The following is a 13890-nucleotide window of genomic DNA, read 5'->3' on the forward strand; positions in this document are numbered from 1 at the left end:
TTACAACTTTTCATACTGTTAATTTAATTGTCATTGATTATACTATTATAGTTTTTTTTTGCATTGAGTTAGATAAATGATAGGCTACAAAGTATATTTTATTTTATTTTATTTTATTTTATTTTATTTTATTTTATTTTATTTTATTTTATTTCTGTTAATGTTTATTTCAATAAATTACTTTTTAATGGTTTTATTCCTAGTTTTAGTTTTCATTAATGATAATAGCCCTGAGTATTTTTATTTATTTATTTATGTAACCCTATTTTTTTAAGATTTACAACACAAGAAATCACACCATGGCAAAATGTCTTTACTGTACATAACCCTTTCTCATTTTTCTTCTTTCAGATCGAAAATGACCTTAGAGAATTAACTTTCAAGGTTTTCATCAAAGTACCAGTGAAAGTTGGTGATGCTGACATTTGGAATAATTCAAGTCTGCAAGTGTGTGAAATTATTTCTTATATTAAAAGCCAATTACAGATTCTTTTAATTCAATCATTTCTGTATGATATTGGCAAATACAACAGCATCCCATCCTTCACCCATTGTGATAAACCAATGCTGTGAACTGTAGCTTCCTTTAATTTCTTATTTATCTATTTATTTATTAATTTAAAAATTTCTGGCTGTAAGATGGAGAACATTCAGAAGCCTGTTATCACCAATTTTACGGACATTATTAAAAGTCAACGTATGGTGGTAAGAACACTTTATTGTGTTTATTTTTCCACATTTGATTTCCTCTTTTACTTAATAATTAAAAGTGTTCCAAATTTTTATGAAAATGACATATCAGTAGGATTTTGGTTGCTGTTTCATCTTCTGAAAGATCTGATATGCCTGATATGTCACTTGCATAATAATTTGAATCAGTGTATATGTTAACACACACTAATGAAACTCTCTGGATGTGTGTGTTTCAGGACTGCTCTGTTGCGGTGTGTGCTGAATTCAGCTGTGATGTCACTCTCATAAAGAATGAAAGGATTCTCTATATTATAACTGCCAATGTCAGCTCTGGATGGATTGAGCAGGTCTCTGACTTTAAACCAAATTCATATCACAAAACTACGATGACTAAAACTAACTAATGGAAACATCAAATTAACTCGTTGGAACATGATGATATGTTGTGTTTAAACTTGCATGACCAAAAGTAACCTGGGATTATAAATATGTTAACTGATTGTGTCTATTATTATTATTATTATTATTATTATTATTATGTATCAAATGTATCAAATATGTTTTGGCCAGGATGCCAAGGTCACACCTCTACTCTTTTCGAAAGACATCCTGGGATTTTTAATGACCGCAGAGAGTCAGGACCTCAGTTTAGTGTCTCATCCAAAGGATGGCATATTATTATATGCACAATATTAAAATAATATAGTGTCCCTTCTTCAGTTGGACATACATTCAGTTATGTCTGACAACTTGACAGATATATTGTCAATACCATTAAAACTCAATCGTGTGGACAACATTAGTATTATGGCCTTCTCTGAATCGCATTAATATAAATGGCTAATATTTGTTTGAATGAATATAAATGTTTAATAATGATTTTGTTGATAATATACCACACATACTCACATTAAACTCAAATTCACTGATTTGGTATTATTTCTTTAACAGTTGAATTTTTAATTTACATTTTTAAGCAGTAACGATTCATTAATATGTCACTTGTTAATGGTTATTTAACATTTGCATTCAGTCCTGCTGCCTACATTAACAGTGTGATTCAGTTTGTTTGCGCTCCCCCAAATTTTTTTTTAGAACCAGCCACCACTGAGATAAACATTTAGACAGCAGTTGGTAAATGCAGTCGCTTTAAAAGATAATGCAAAAATCCAAAGTAATGATTAAAAAGTACAACAGTTATTGTTTTCATAGTATTTTCTATAGATCCTTGTCATTTGTATTATAATGAAAAAGCTCTTTATGACAATAAAGCAAAAATTAAACTAGTTAAAATTAAACTGTCTAACACCCTAAAGTGAAAGTAAAGCGGCGTGCGTTCCCATGTTTTGTTTTTCATTTTTGTCAGTTTTTCTTTTGTTAAATTATGGTCGACCCAGAGCCCAGCCTACCACCACCCTGCTACGCGGAGCTACAGTTTGAGCCCACCAAAGACAGGGAGCCAAAACCCACCCTGATCGATGAGTCAGCGCCTAAAGGAGCGACTGAACTGAGGATCGCCCTGGAGTCAGAGCCCCGATCATCTGACTAGATGCGTGAACCGACTGCTAGACACACGACAGCGGAAGTGTCCGTAGGGATCAAGGGCGTGAAGGAAAGCCCCATCCACTGCACCACCGCCAGCGGTGAGCTGAGCTTGCACTCAGAGGAATTTGATTTGTACACGGATATTCCTTGTTTTCTCCTGCCATCATCTTCTGTCTGTCCTGTCCCGACCACAGAGGTCATAATTGAACTGTCTGTGTATGTTGAACAGTCTGTCTACCTGGAATTATCTGTCTGCCCTGAGCCATCTGTCGGACCTGAAACAACCCTGTACGTGATCCTCCCAGTGCTGGGAATTGCCATCTAGTGTGTGTGGGCACAGCACACCATCCGAGAAACCCCTAATGAACCCAAACTCCAGCCTCCCTCTCCCACCTCCTCTTCCCGTATCATTCTCACCACCTCCACCGCTGCATCCTGTCAGCCCCTGAGTTCACTCTGAGCCAGTCTCCATCAGCGTCATGGCTGCTGGATCCCTTGTCTCCGCCTCTGGCTCCCGAGTCTCTGACACTGCATTGGACCTTGGACCCAGCAGCTCCACCATGGCTCCTAGCTCCCTCATCTCCACCATGGCCCGTCAGTACACCAGCTTCACCAGGCTGCCCCTCTGGCTCTGCCTTAATCAGTCGTTGACCAACAGTCATCCCGGGAATCCACTCCTCCAGCAGCGCTTCATCCCTCAGTCCCTCTGGCTCTGTCAGGCTCCTCCCTCCCTTCAGCCCCACCTTGGTCTTCATTCGCTCTGACTCCACCATGGCCTTCCGGATACCCACCTCTGCCTCAGTCGCCAGAACCATCTGCTCCGCCTTGGCCTTCTGGATCCTCCCTCCATCTGATCCACCCTGGTTGTCTGCTTTATACTTCTGCGTCAGACCTATGCCATAACCTATGCATAGACGCACACCCTACGCTGTAGCCTATGCCATAGCCTGATGTGCACCTCTCCAAAAATCTAATAGCGCGTCAATTCTATGCGGACCACAAGTGCTGTGATTGGTCTGCTAGAACCCCTTCCTCCGTATGTACTTGAGTTTTGATGTGTGTTTATAATGTGCACTTTAATCTTTTAATGTTACACCTTCTTATATAAAATAAAACAAAAGCAAAGAACAAGTGTCTTATCATTTATTATACTACATAGCATTATACATCAATAATTGCCCGCAACCAAAAATGTTGATCTGCCGTGGTACAAGTCCTTGTGGAGATTGAAAGAATGCCATATCTTCTCCTGTTCCGTTGTTGTCTCCTTTTTGTTGTTTTAAATAATGATTTAATGATTTGATATTTATTTGCCGCCATCACGGCTATAATGCTTCTCCGACGAGTCGCTTCTTCTTCAGTTTTTGTCGTGGTACTGCGGGTTACAACGGCAACATGCCTGTGGACACTTCAGACTAGCGTTTTGCATGTGTACTGCACGTCAACGCGTACAATGACGCAGAGGTATAATTGAAAACTGACACATAGCCTACGACATATAGCCTACACCATAGGTTCCACGCAGAAGTATAAATCAGCCTCAAATCCCCCTTCATCCCACCCTTTGTTGTCTCATCGACACAAGGTCACACCTTCCAGGAAGGGGGGGTGGGAGGGTGGGGGGTGGTTAGTGGACTGTCACACTACATGGACTTTTACTTTGTTTTCATTCCCATGTGTTCCTTTGACCTAGTTTCTGTCTCCCTTGATTGTGTCATTCTGTTCACCTGTGTCTAGTTTATTATCCTCATTTACTCATGTACTTTAGTTCCCCTTTGTCTTGATTGTGTGGCCGGTTATCGTACTTGGTTACCCTATGTGTGTTGATGTTTCCTTCATCATTCCTTGTGTATTTATTAAAAGAATTAAGATTACCTTCTTTATCTTGCTCTCTCTGTCTTTACTCCAGCACGTAAGCCTGACATTAAATATTAATTTAATATATATTGTCATTATCAAAAATATATTTGAATCATGACAACTCTCGGAAGATTTTAGCATGGTGATGGATATGACAATATTAATGTATTTGGTCTTGAGGGAATAGATCTGCTACACTGCTGCTGCTGAATTGCTGTCGGTTATTGCTGTAGTTGTAGATCATTGCTGCTGCTGCTGCTGCTGCTTCAAGCAAGTACAGGAACTTGCTACTGCCAATGCATACAGTGATACGGTGCCATGAGTATTTAAGACATACTGCTGCTGCACAAATAGCATATAAAATAACCACGTAGCAGATCTATACAGGTGGAGCTGGGGAAGGTGGAGGGTTTCAGAGAAACTCTGAAAAGCGCACTGGAGGAATCTCTAGAGAATGTTAGCCAGCCATATTAATGCAAGGCAGTAAGCTTATTGGCTGCATATGCAGCATGAACCAGTCAGCTTGTGCCAAGTCATTTAAAACTCTGAATATCATCGGTTACGTTAACAGCCCATCAGCCTGCGCCATCTAGAGTTTCATGACTAAGCTATATATTTTAATCATTAAAATTGTCGGAAGATTTTAGCAAGGTGATGGATATGACAATGTTTATGTATTTGGTCATGGCGGAATAGATCTGCTACACTGCTGCTGCTGCTGAATTGCTGCTGCTGTCGGTTATTGCTGTAGTTGTAGATCATTGCTGCTGCTGCAAGCAAGTACAGGAACTTGCTACTGCCAATGCATACGGCGATACGGTGCCATGAGTATTTAAGACATACTGCTGCTGCACAAATAGCATATAAAATAACCACGTAGCAGATCTATACAGGTGGAGCTGGGGAAGGTGGAGGGTTTCAGAGAAACTCTGAAAAGCGCACTGGAGGAATCTCTAGAGAATGTTAGCCAGCCATATAAATGCAAGGCAGTAAGCTTATTGGCTGCATATGCAGGATGAACCAGTCAGCTTGTGCCAAGTCATTTAAAACTCTGAATATCATCGGTTACGTTAACAGCCCATCAGCCTGCGCGATCTAGAGTTTCATGACTAAGCTATATATTTTAATCATGACAACTCTCGGAAGATTTTAGCAAGGTGATGGATATGACAATGTTTATGTATTTGGTCATGGCGGAATAGATCTGCTACACTGCTGCTGCTGCTGAATTGCTGCTGCTGTCGGTTATTGCTGTAGTTGTAGATCATTGCTGCTGCTGCAAGCAAGTACAGGAACTTGCTACTGCCAATGCATACGGCGATACGGTGCCGTGAGTATTTAAGACATACTGCTGCTGTACAAAAAGCATATAAAATAACCCTCCAACAAAGCTGGAAGAAGGAAACAAAACAATTAAATATGTATTTTGCTGCTATACAATAATATGCTTAAAATCATCCCTATAGGCAGAAGAAATATAAGGTAAAACCCCCCAGAACAAGCAGATCTATTGCCAAGACATATGTACTGCTGCCGTGAGACTGTGTGTTTGCTATCTATGTGGTGAGTTTTTGTGTTTGACTTATATGTGGTGGATTGTTTATGTGTGTTGATATTTTGTTGTGTGTACCTGATCGGTTGACCAGATAGCCTAAACTAGTCTGGGCTAATGGAGCCCAGATAAATTAACTAGTGGCTTTAACAATGTGAACCTGGGTGCTGTACCCTTAGGTTTATTTAACTAATGACCTAAATAACTATGTGTGTCTGAGCCAATAGCTCAAACTTACCTAGGTAGAAACGCACACTCTGTGTCGCTAACAAACAGGAATCACACTGTAGGCTGATAGATGAAGTAACCCCCAGCAACCACCTGACTCAGGCTCGGGCGGCCTGAGCAAATAATTTTAAAATTGTCATTCAAGAGATGTAATTTTATTTTTTTTCAATAAAGTTTATCAGCGTTACTGCAATGGAAATACTTACCTTTAACTCATTTAGAAGCGAACAACATATTTGGCAAAAGAATAAATCACTGTACATCCTGTAGTTGTGGTGTCATATACCCAGGACTAATTCTGCCTCAAAAGCAGCTGCTCATTTATTTTAATTAATTCAAATTTTCATATTGCATATTAAGAACGATAATTTTTACATTGTATGACACATCATTGCTAAAGGCATGGCTCGTTCCAAGATGGTCTTGAGCAGTACACTACAGTGACTTTATTTAAATGCAGTTGTCTGGTTTTATATTAATTGTCCAAATTAAAATTCGCAACATAGAAATACTCTGCATGCTGCTGCTGAGGAAAATCCCAATGACTGAATGCCTATGCAAGCTGCTGCTACTGCACAAGAGATTCATAAATTGGGCCCAAGTAGCTATTTTACTCAACATGGTGTCTACGTCAGATGCGAGTGACACAACGTGACAAGTCAGTAGACCCATTACGATAGGTAAAGCTGTCCGCAATATATGCAGTGATACAGCCAACGCAACAAAACTTCTGCTACTGCTGCTATGATGATATTTCAATACTGAGTTGAGTAGATGCTGTTGCTGTTAATTATATTCACAATGTTCTAGTAGGAATTTACTGTGCGAGCTGTTGCGGTTGTAATGTTTATCAGAATTTACGAAGCATAATCAAGCCCTGTTCAATAAGCAAAGTAATAGATGCCTTTTGCACTTTAAAGAGTTAAATTTACTCTCCATGATTTATTACTAAAATTTCATGCAACTAAATCGCTTTCTGCTGCTGCTAGCAAAATAATTAAACTTAGAATTGCTACTGCCCCTTTACAAATAACCAAAACCAACCAATTAATGCTTATTTCGCTTTGAAGCGTTCTGTAAATCGTGTTGAATTGAATAGTAAAGTAATAAAATGACTATTTCACCTTAAAAGTTCACTACCATCCAAGCGCTATCTTATCACTGAAATTTCATTCAACTAAATGTACTTTCTGTCGCTGCTGCTATATAGTAACAATAACTGGATTGAGATGCAGACTGCTGCTATTATTTCTACCATTGCATATGAATTTGCTATGCATGCTGCTGCTGTTAAATTCCCTACGTGCAATCTGAATAACTATGCATACTGCTGTTACAGCTGCACAAAGGTACTTAGAATTGCTAAGCCCTTTTAAATAAATGAAATGCAAGTGATGCCTATTCACTTCAGGAGTTCACATACCATCCATTTTTAGTCACTGAAACTTCAGCAATTGTAAGTTGCTTTAGATAAAAGCATCTGCAAAATGAATAAAAGTGAATGTAAACTACGGTCTACCTACTCCTGCTGCACCTAAAGCATGATTTGATTTGCTATACATACTGCTATTAATAATTCGCTAATAATGCAATCTGATTCTGGATACCGCTGCTACGCTCATGAAAATACTAGAATTGCTGTAGCCCATCCATGCAATATCACTGAAATTTCATACAACTAAAGTATTTTCTGCTGCCCCTACTATAACAATAATAATTGCTTGCTATACAAACTGCTGCTAATATTATTTATAACATTCTATCTGAATTTGCTATTAAATTTGGTAAAGATTGAGTTCTGACTAACTAGGCAATGCATAGTGCTGCTACAACTGCACGAAAGTACTCACAATTACTATAAGCATATTTATAACAATGAACACAAACAAATAATGCCAATACAAACAAAATCTCTGTACGCCCTGTTAAATAAAGTCAAGTAAAGTCAAGTCATCTTTATTTATATAGCGCTTTAAACAAAAAAGATTGCGTCAAAGCAACTGAACAACATCAATTAGGAAAGCAGTGTGTCAATAATGCAAAATGACAGTTAAACGCAGTTCATCATTGAATTCAGTGATGTCATCATAAAGTAATAAAAGCCTATTCCAATTTTAAAGAGGTACTTACCCCAAATTTCATGCAACCAGATACTTTCTGCTGCTATAAATGTTAAAATATATTCAAATAGAAAGCAGTTATTTTAAATAGCAAAAATATTTCACAATATTATTGTTTTAGCAAATGCAACTTTCTGTATTTTGGATCAAATAAATGCAGGCTCATGTGTCATGTTGAAATATATAAATGAACATAACATACCTGGCATTTCCAAAATGTATATTGTTTATGTGCTCTGAAGGACATACTTTTTTGAAGAGACTTTGAAGAGATGGGAGTGTGTGCCTTGCTTGGTCTTAGCTATGTTCCAGATTCCTGAGTGGGCTGCTTATTTGCATTGGCTCGCTTTGCTTTGCTGGCATCGTGAAACATTGAGATGATGTAAATTAAAGTTCATAATGTTTCACTTGATTATACATTTAATCAGGAATTATATTTTGGAAAAAGTCTAACTAATACAAGTAGATTAATTATAAAAAAGACTTATGTTTATGATCTCTGCTGGGTCAAGCTGCTTCATTCTTCTTTCTGTGGTAATCCAAATCTTATTCCTCTCAGCGGTCTTATTGAGGTGAATTATCTCTTATTCCTCATTCCTCAGAAGCGAACAGTAACATTTAAAAAACGTGAAGTACAGTCTTGCTGCTTTGTTTGCTCTGATGTGGGTGGTTACCTGCCGTGAGCTTCACGTAGACAACTGTAATATCAATAGCTCACTTGGCGCATGGGCGTGGTCACATTAGAAATAATGAAGGGAGACGTGAAGGACTGGGCATCGTGTTATTTTCATAAGGATTGATTTATCACAGAATATTTGTTTTCGATACGACTTACTCAGTTTAAAAGTAGACATGTCAAGCTTTCTATAGATCTATCTCTCATGTCTCAGTGTTGAGTATTTGCTGAGTTACAGTTCATTTTAATAACGCATTTCTAAATGAAGATCACGCAGAAACAAGGCGGCAGACAGCGCACTTTGTTTGTTTTCTTTATTTTATAAATGCACAAAGTTTTATTGTTATTATGTGTGATAAAAGTAGACCCTTAACAGATTCGATTGATGTATTGCTCTTATCTGTACGATCAAAACTGAAAGTGTAATTTAAATTCTTTTCGGTCTTATCAGGATGATATGCCACAAAACGCATATTCGCGTTAGTCGACTCCAGAGGGTTAAGACTAAAATGGCACTTTGAGAAGCTTGATAAATACGGGCCCAGGTCTCTGCTGAGTTTGGTCCTTGTAGCATTAAAGCCCTAGGATGAGATAGAGTTGCAAAATTTAGTCTCAGAAGAATAATAATAAGTTTAAATAGCATTACAATATGTCGGCTTTCTCAAGCCAACATAATAATAATTATAATGTACATAATATTATGGAAAAAAGACGATCAGTAAATGGGCTTACAAGAGTGTGAGATGGATAAAAATGTTCTCTTGTAGGCCTACTTTATTTTATGCACTTTATATAACATTTATTCATTATAAACTTAATTTGAATGTTAGCTACATCTCACACAATACAGTTCAGTAGCCAATGCCTATGGTTAAAATAATTTAATAGTGTAATAATTTCTGTGACAATTAATATAATAATTTCTTAATTTAGAATAAAATATTAATAAATCAATCTCTAATAATCCCAGGTTGCTATGCTATGGTGTGTCTATGCCTTAAACTCGTGGCCACAAGAAAAATATATCATTCCCTCAACAAAAAAAGTCGTGGCCACGACATAAGGATGTCGTTATCATGACAAAATGATCTTGTTGCCATAACATATTATCACTTCCCATGAGTTAATAAGTCATGGCCACCACAAGTGAACCGAACATGTCCCTTCTTGGTTACCATACAAAACAGATCATATATTCAGATTTTTGTGTCATCATTCTCATGATCTGTCTCTCTTAGACTGGACTCAGAGCTGCTGTTTTTCAACTGGTCAGTTCAGCATATCTGGATTATGACAAGAGCAAATATGTTTTCTTTTCCTCTGATTCTCAACAAACTGCAGCGTCTGTCCAGGTAATTTAGTGAGAGTTCATGTCAAGTCTAATGAATGCATAAAGAGCTCTCAAAGCCAATATGTTTTCTTTTCCTCTGATTCTCAACAAACTGCAGCGTCTGTCCAGGTAATTTAGTGAGAGTTCATGTCAAGTCTAATGAATGCATGAAGAGCTCTCAAAACCATTCTCTGTTTGATTGAACAGTCCTGTACAGTGGGGAAAATATTTATTTGATCCCCTGATGATTTTGTAAGTTTGCCCACTTACAAAGAAATTAAGGGTCTGTAATTTTACGGTAGGTTTATTTTAACACATAGGGACAGAATACCAAGCAAAAAATCCAGAAAAAAAAAAACATTATATAAAGGTTAGAAATTGATTTGCCTTTCAGTGAGTGAAATAAGTATTTGATCCCCAAGCAAAACACAACATGGTGAAACCCTTGTTGGCAAGCAAAGAGGTAGGACTTTTTTTTTTTGTAGTTGGTCACCAGGTTTGCACACATCTCAGGAGGGATTTTGATTCACTCCTTTTTACAGATCCGCTCTAAATCCTTAAGGTTTCTTGGTTGTTGTTTGGCAACTCAAAGTTTCAGCTCCGTCCACAGGTTTTCTATAGGACTGAGGTCTGGAGACTGGCTAGCTTTCTTGAGCTACTCCTTTGTTGCCTTGTGGTATGTTTCTGGTCATTGTCATGCTGGAGGACCCATCCATGACCCATCTTCAGTGTTCTGGCTGAGGGAAGGAGGTTCTCATCCAAGATTTTACAGTACATGGCCCCGTCCATTTGCCCCTCAATGCGGTGAAGTCGTTTCTCATGATCATCCTTACCCCATGAGGCAAGATCTTGCACAGAGCTCCAGACCGAGGCCGATTGATGGTTGTTTTTTATTTCTTTAATTTCTGAATAATCGCACCAACAGTTGTCTCCTTCTCACCAAGCTTCTTGCTGATGGTCTTGCAGCCCATTCAAGATCTTCAATCTTGTCTCTGACATACTTTGACAGCTCTTTGGTCTTGCCCATTGTGGTGGGAGAAGTTGGAATGGAAGATACAGATTGTATCGACAGGTGTCTTATACACTTAATGAGCTGACATTAGGAGTAACTTCTTAAAGGTCCCCTGAAGTGCCTTGAAACATGCAGCATTATTTTATGTGGTGATATAATTTCAACTGAAACAGGAAGAAAGGGCAGGATATATCGAGCAGCCCCGCCCCCTTTTGAAATAGCCAATAGCGTTTTGTTTATATCTGCTTAGGCCAGAGCCGTTGAGCTTGGTAAAGCTGCATTTGACAGCCACAGTCTAATAGATTAACCCATAGATTCAATATAAAACTCTTAGTAGAAACTAAATAGTGATCATAAACATACTGAGGTTGTGTAGTTTTTAATATATGCCGACTCGCGCATACAATCTGCTCTGTGTGATCGCGTCTCTGGACCGGAGCCAAAGTCCAGATTAGACTGTGTGCGCTGCTGCGGTTCACGTGAAACAATGTGAAACCAGACCTCATTTGCACCAATCAAAAGCTTATTTAGACTGTCTGAATCATTCCCTATCGTCTACATTATGCACTAGGGGCCATTCACTGTACTGGAAATACAATACTGTGAGCAAATGACCGATCTTAGCCTGCACTTCAGCGTCTGGGGGCAGGCGCTTCGGATTCTAGAGAACATTTGATGGGTCAGAAGATTTGATGAGAAGATGCAGTACAATGTGATGTCAAAAAAATGGAAGTGGCAAAGTTTAAGCTTTGAATGCTTATATCTCCTAAATGCGAATTTTGTCACTGTTTTGGAGCACGCTGCCTTATATATAACCTTAAGACTAACATAATGATACTAACACCCAAAAAAACTTTAATTTTGATTTCATGGGGACTTTAAAGTGACAGGACTAATCTGTGATCCACATGGGCACATAACCAGTCTGTGGGAGCCAGAATTCTTGCTGGTTGATAGTGGATAAAATAATTATTGTATTTCACTCACTGAAATGCAAATCCATTTCTAACCTTTATATAATGTTTTTTTTTCTGGATTTTTTTGTTTAAAATTCTGTCTCTATACATTAAAATAAACCGACATTAAAAATTACAGACCCTCCATTACTTTGTAAGTGGGCAAACTTACAAAATCAGTAGGGTATCAAATAAATATTTTCCCCACTGTATCTGCAATATATTGTTATATACAGTTTATAAACTTATATACAGTTTATAACTTGTGTTCATATGATCAGTATGTTCATATGATCAGTCCCCAACATTATTAATCAATTAAGTAGCCCAAATTATAATCATGTATCTATTGTTTGACATGGAGCATCTGTGTGGGAAATGTGATTAATGAGTGTGACATCTGACTGCACTAAAAAGTGACATGTTTCCATGTATGTAGATTAATACTCAAGTGGAGGTGTACGAGGAGGCAGACCTGACTAAAGAGATCATTGGAGGGGTAATAGGAGGACTGCTGCTACTGGCTCTCATCACTGCTGCCCTCTATAAGGTATATCACCATCATAAAGTCAGTTTTAATCCCTGTCACTTCAGTTTCACCTGTCTTTACTATCTATATTGTTAAATGCTTTATTCCTGCTTATTTTCTCCCTTTTCAGCTGGATTCTTCAAAAGTCAGTACAAGCAGATGCTGGAGGAGGCACAGGGAGATGCAGGGGGACAGCAAAACATGCCACAATAATCTGCAGTCAAACTGTTAAGAGATACTACAGCGTTGAGTGTGCTTGAAAATGAAATATTTAGGCCTGATTTAGAACACTTTGTAAGAATTAAATTTTGAAATTGTTACATCACTACTAATCTTTACCTTATCAGTGAGCTTAACAATGAGTTACCACAATAAAAGTATTTACAGTCTTTCAAATATTGCTTAACTTTCTTCTTTATAATGAAAACTGATTAAAAAAAAAAAACAAGCAGAAATTTGTGATATCAGAGGACCTTTTTCTCACATGGTTAGGGGAGTGAAACGTCCAAGGTTCAAACCTGAGGTCTGAACCTGGTTGTGATCAGTCCATCCATCCACTGACCACTAAAGACCGATCAAAGCCTGGCCAAGGTTACAAGAATGCATCCCGTCTCATTCTTACCTCTGATTATGAGTATGACCTCTTGACCCCTCAGAAAACCGATATAGCCATACAATGGCCTCAAATATTTTTTAACCACATGCATTATGTTCCAATGATTTTTAATACCATGAGTTAAATTTAAAAGATTTGGGGTTAGGTTTTGGCAAAGTAGGGTTAGGTTTTATTAAAATGAGTTAGATTTAAAAGATTTGTAGCCCCCGTCTAGGCCCGTTTGGAATAAGGAGACTGAGGAAAGGTGCATGGGCCCACGCTTGTCAGATTATACCACATCGTGTGAGATCATCTCCGGTCTAGGAGCTGGGCTTGTCTAAGCATTGGGCCTAAAAAGTGAGAGTTAGGTTTCTAATCGCTGGGTCTGTGACATATAAGTTTAGGTTGTGGTTTAGTTCAGCCTTAGATTTAGGGTTAGAGTTAGTGGAATGAAACATCTAAGGTTAGTTAGGGGAATGAAACGTCCAAGGTTCAAACCTAAGGTCTGAACCTGGTTGTGCTCGGTCCATCTGTCCACTGACCACTAAAGACCCATCCAAGCCAGGCCAAGTTCACAAGCAGGGTTAGGGGAATGAAACGTCCAAGGTTCAAACCTAAGGTCTGAACCTGGTTGTGCTCGGTCCAACCGTTCACTGACCACTAAAGACCCATCCAAGCCAGGCCAAGTTCACAAGCACGCATCCCCTCTCATCTTTTGTTTTATGGTTTTAGTTTTTTGGGTTGGTTTGGCTTAGTAGAGTTAGGGGCTCGGTAAATGCACTGGCCCAAAAATA

General features: G+C 38.3%; 1 protein-coding gene across 1 annotated transcript in view; it reads left to right on the forward strand.

Annotated features, from left to right (window-relative positions):
- Positions 1-12880, forward strand: part of LOC109089650 (integrin alpha-X-like) — a 62343-nt gene extending 49463 nt beyond the window's left edge. The window contains exons 25-30 of the mRNA XM_042734767.1: positions 352-447; positions 625-705; positions 930-1040; positions 9913-10026; positions 12412-12521; positions 12630-12880. Coding sequence (XP_042590701.1) covers positions 352-447; positions 625-705; positions 930-1040; positions 9913-10026; positions 12412-12521; positions 12630-12714 — 597 coding nt within the window. The 3' untranslated portion in view covers positions 12715-12880. The remainder of the gene's footprint in view (positions 1-351; positions 448-624; positions 706-929; positions 1041-9912; positions 10027-12411; positions 12522-12629) is intronic.
- The last annotated feature ends 1010 nt before the right edge of the window (positions 12881-13890 follow it).

This window comes from Cyprinus carpio, chromosome B12, assembly GCF_018340385.1.
Source record: "Cyprinus carpio isolate SPL01 chromosome B12, ASM1834038v1, whole genome shotgun sequence".
Taxonomy (NCBI): domain Eukaryota; kingdom Metazoa; phylum Chordata; class Actinopteri; order Cypriniformes; family Cyprinidae; genus Cyprinus; species Cyprinus carpio.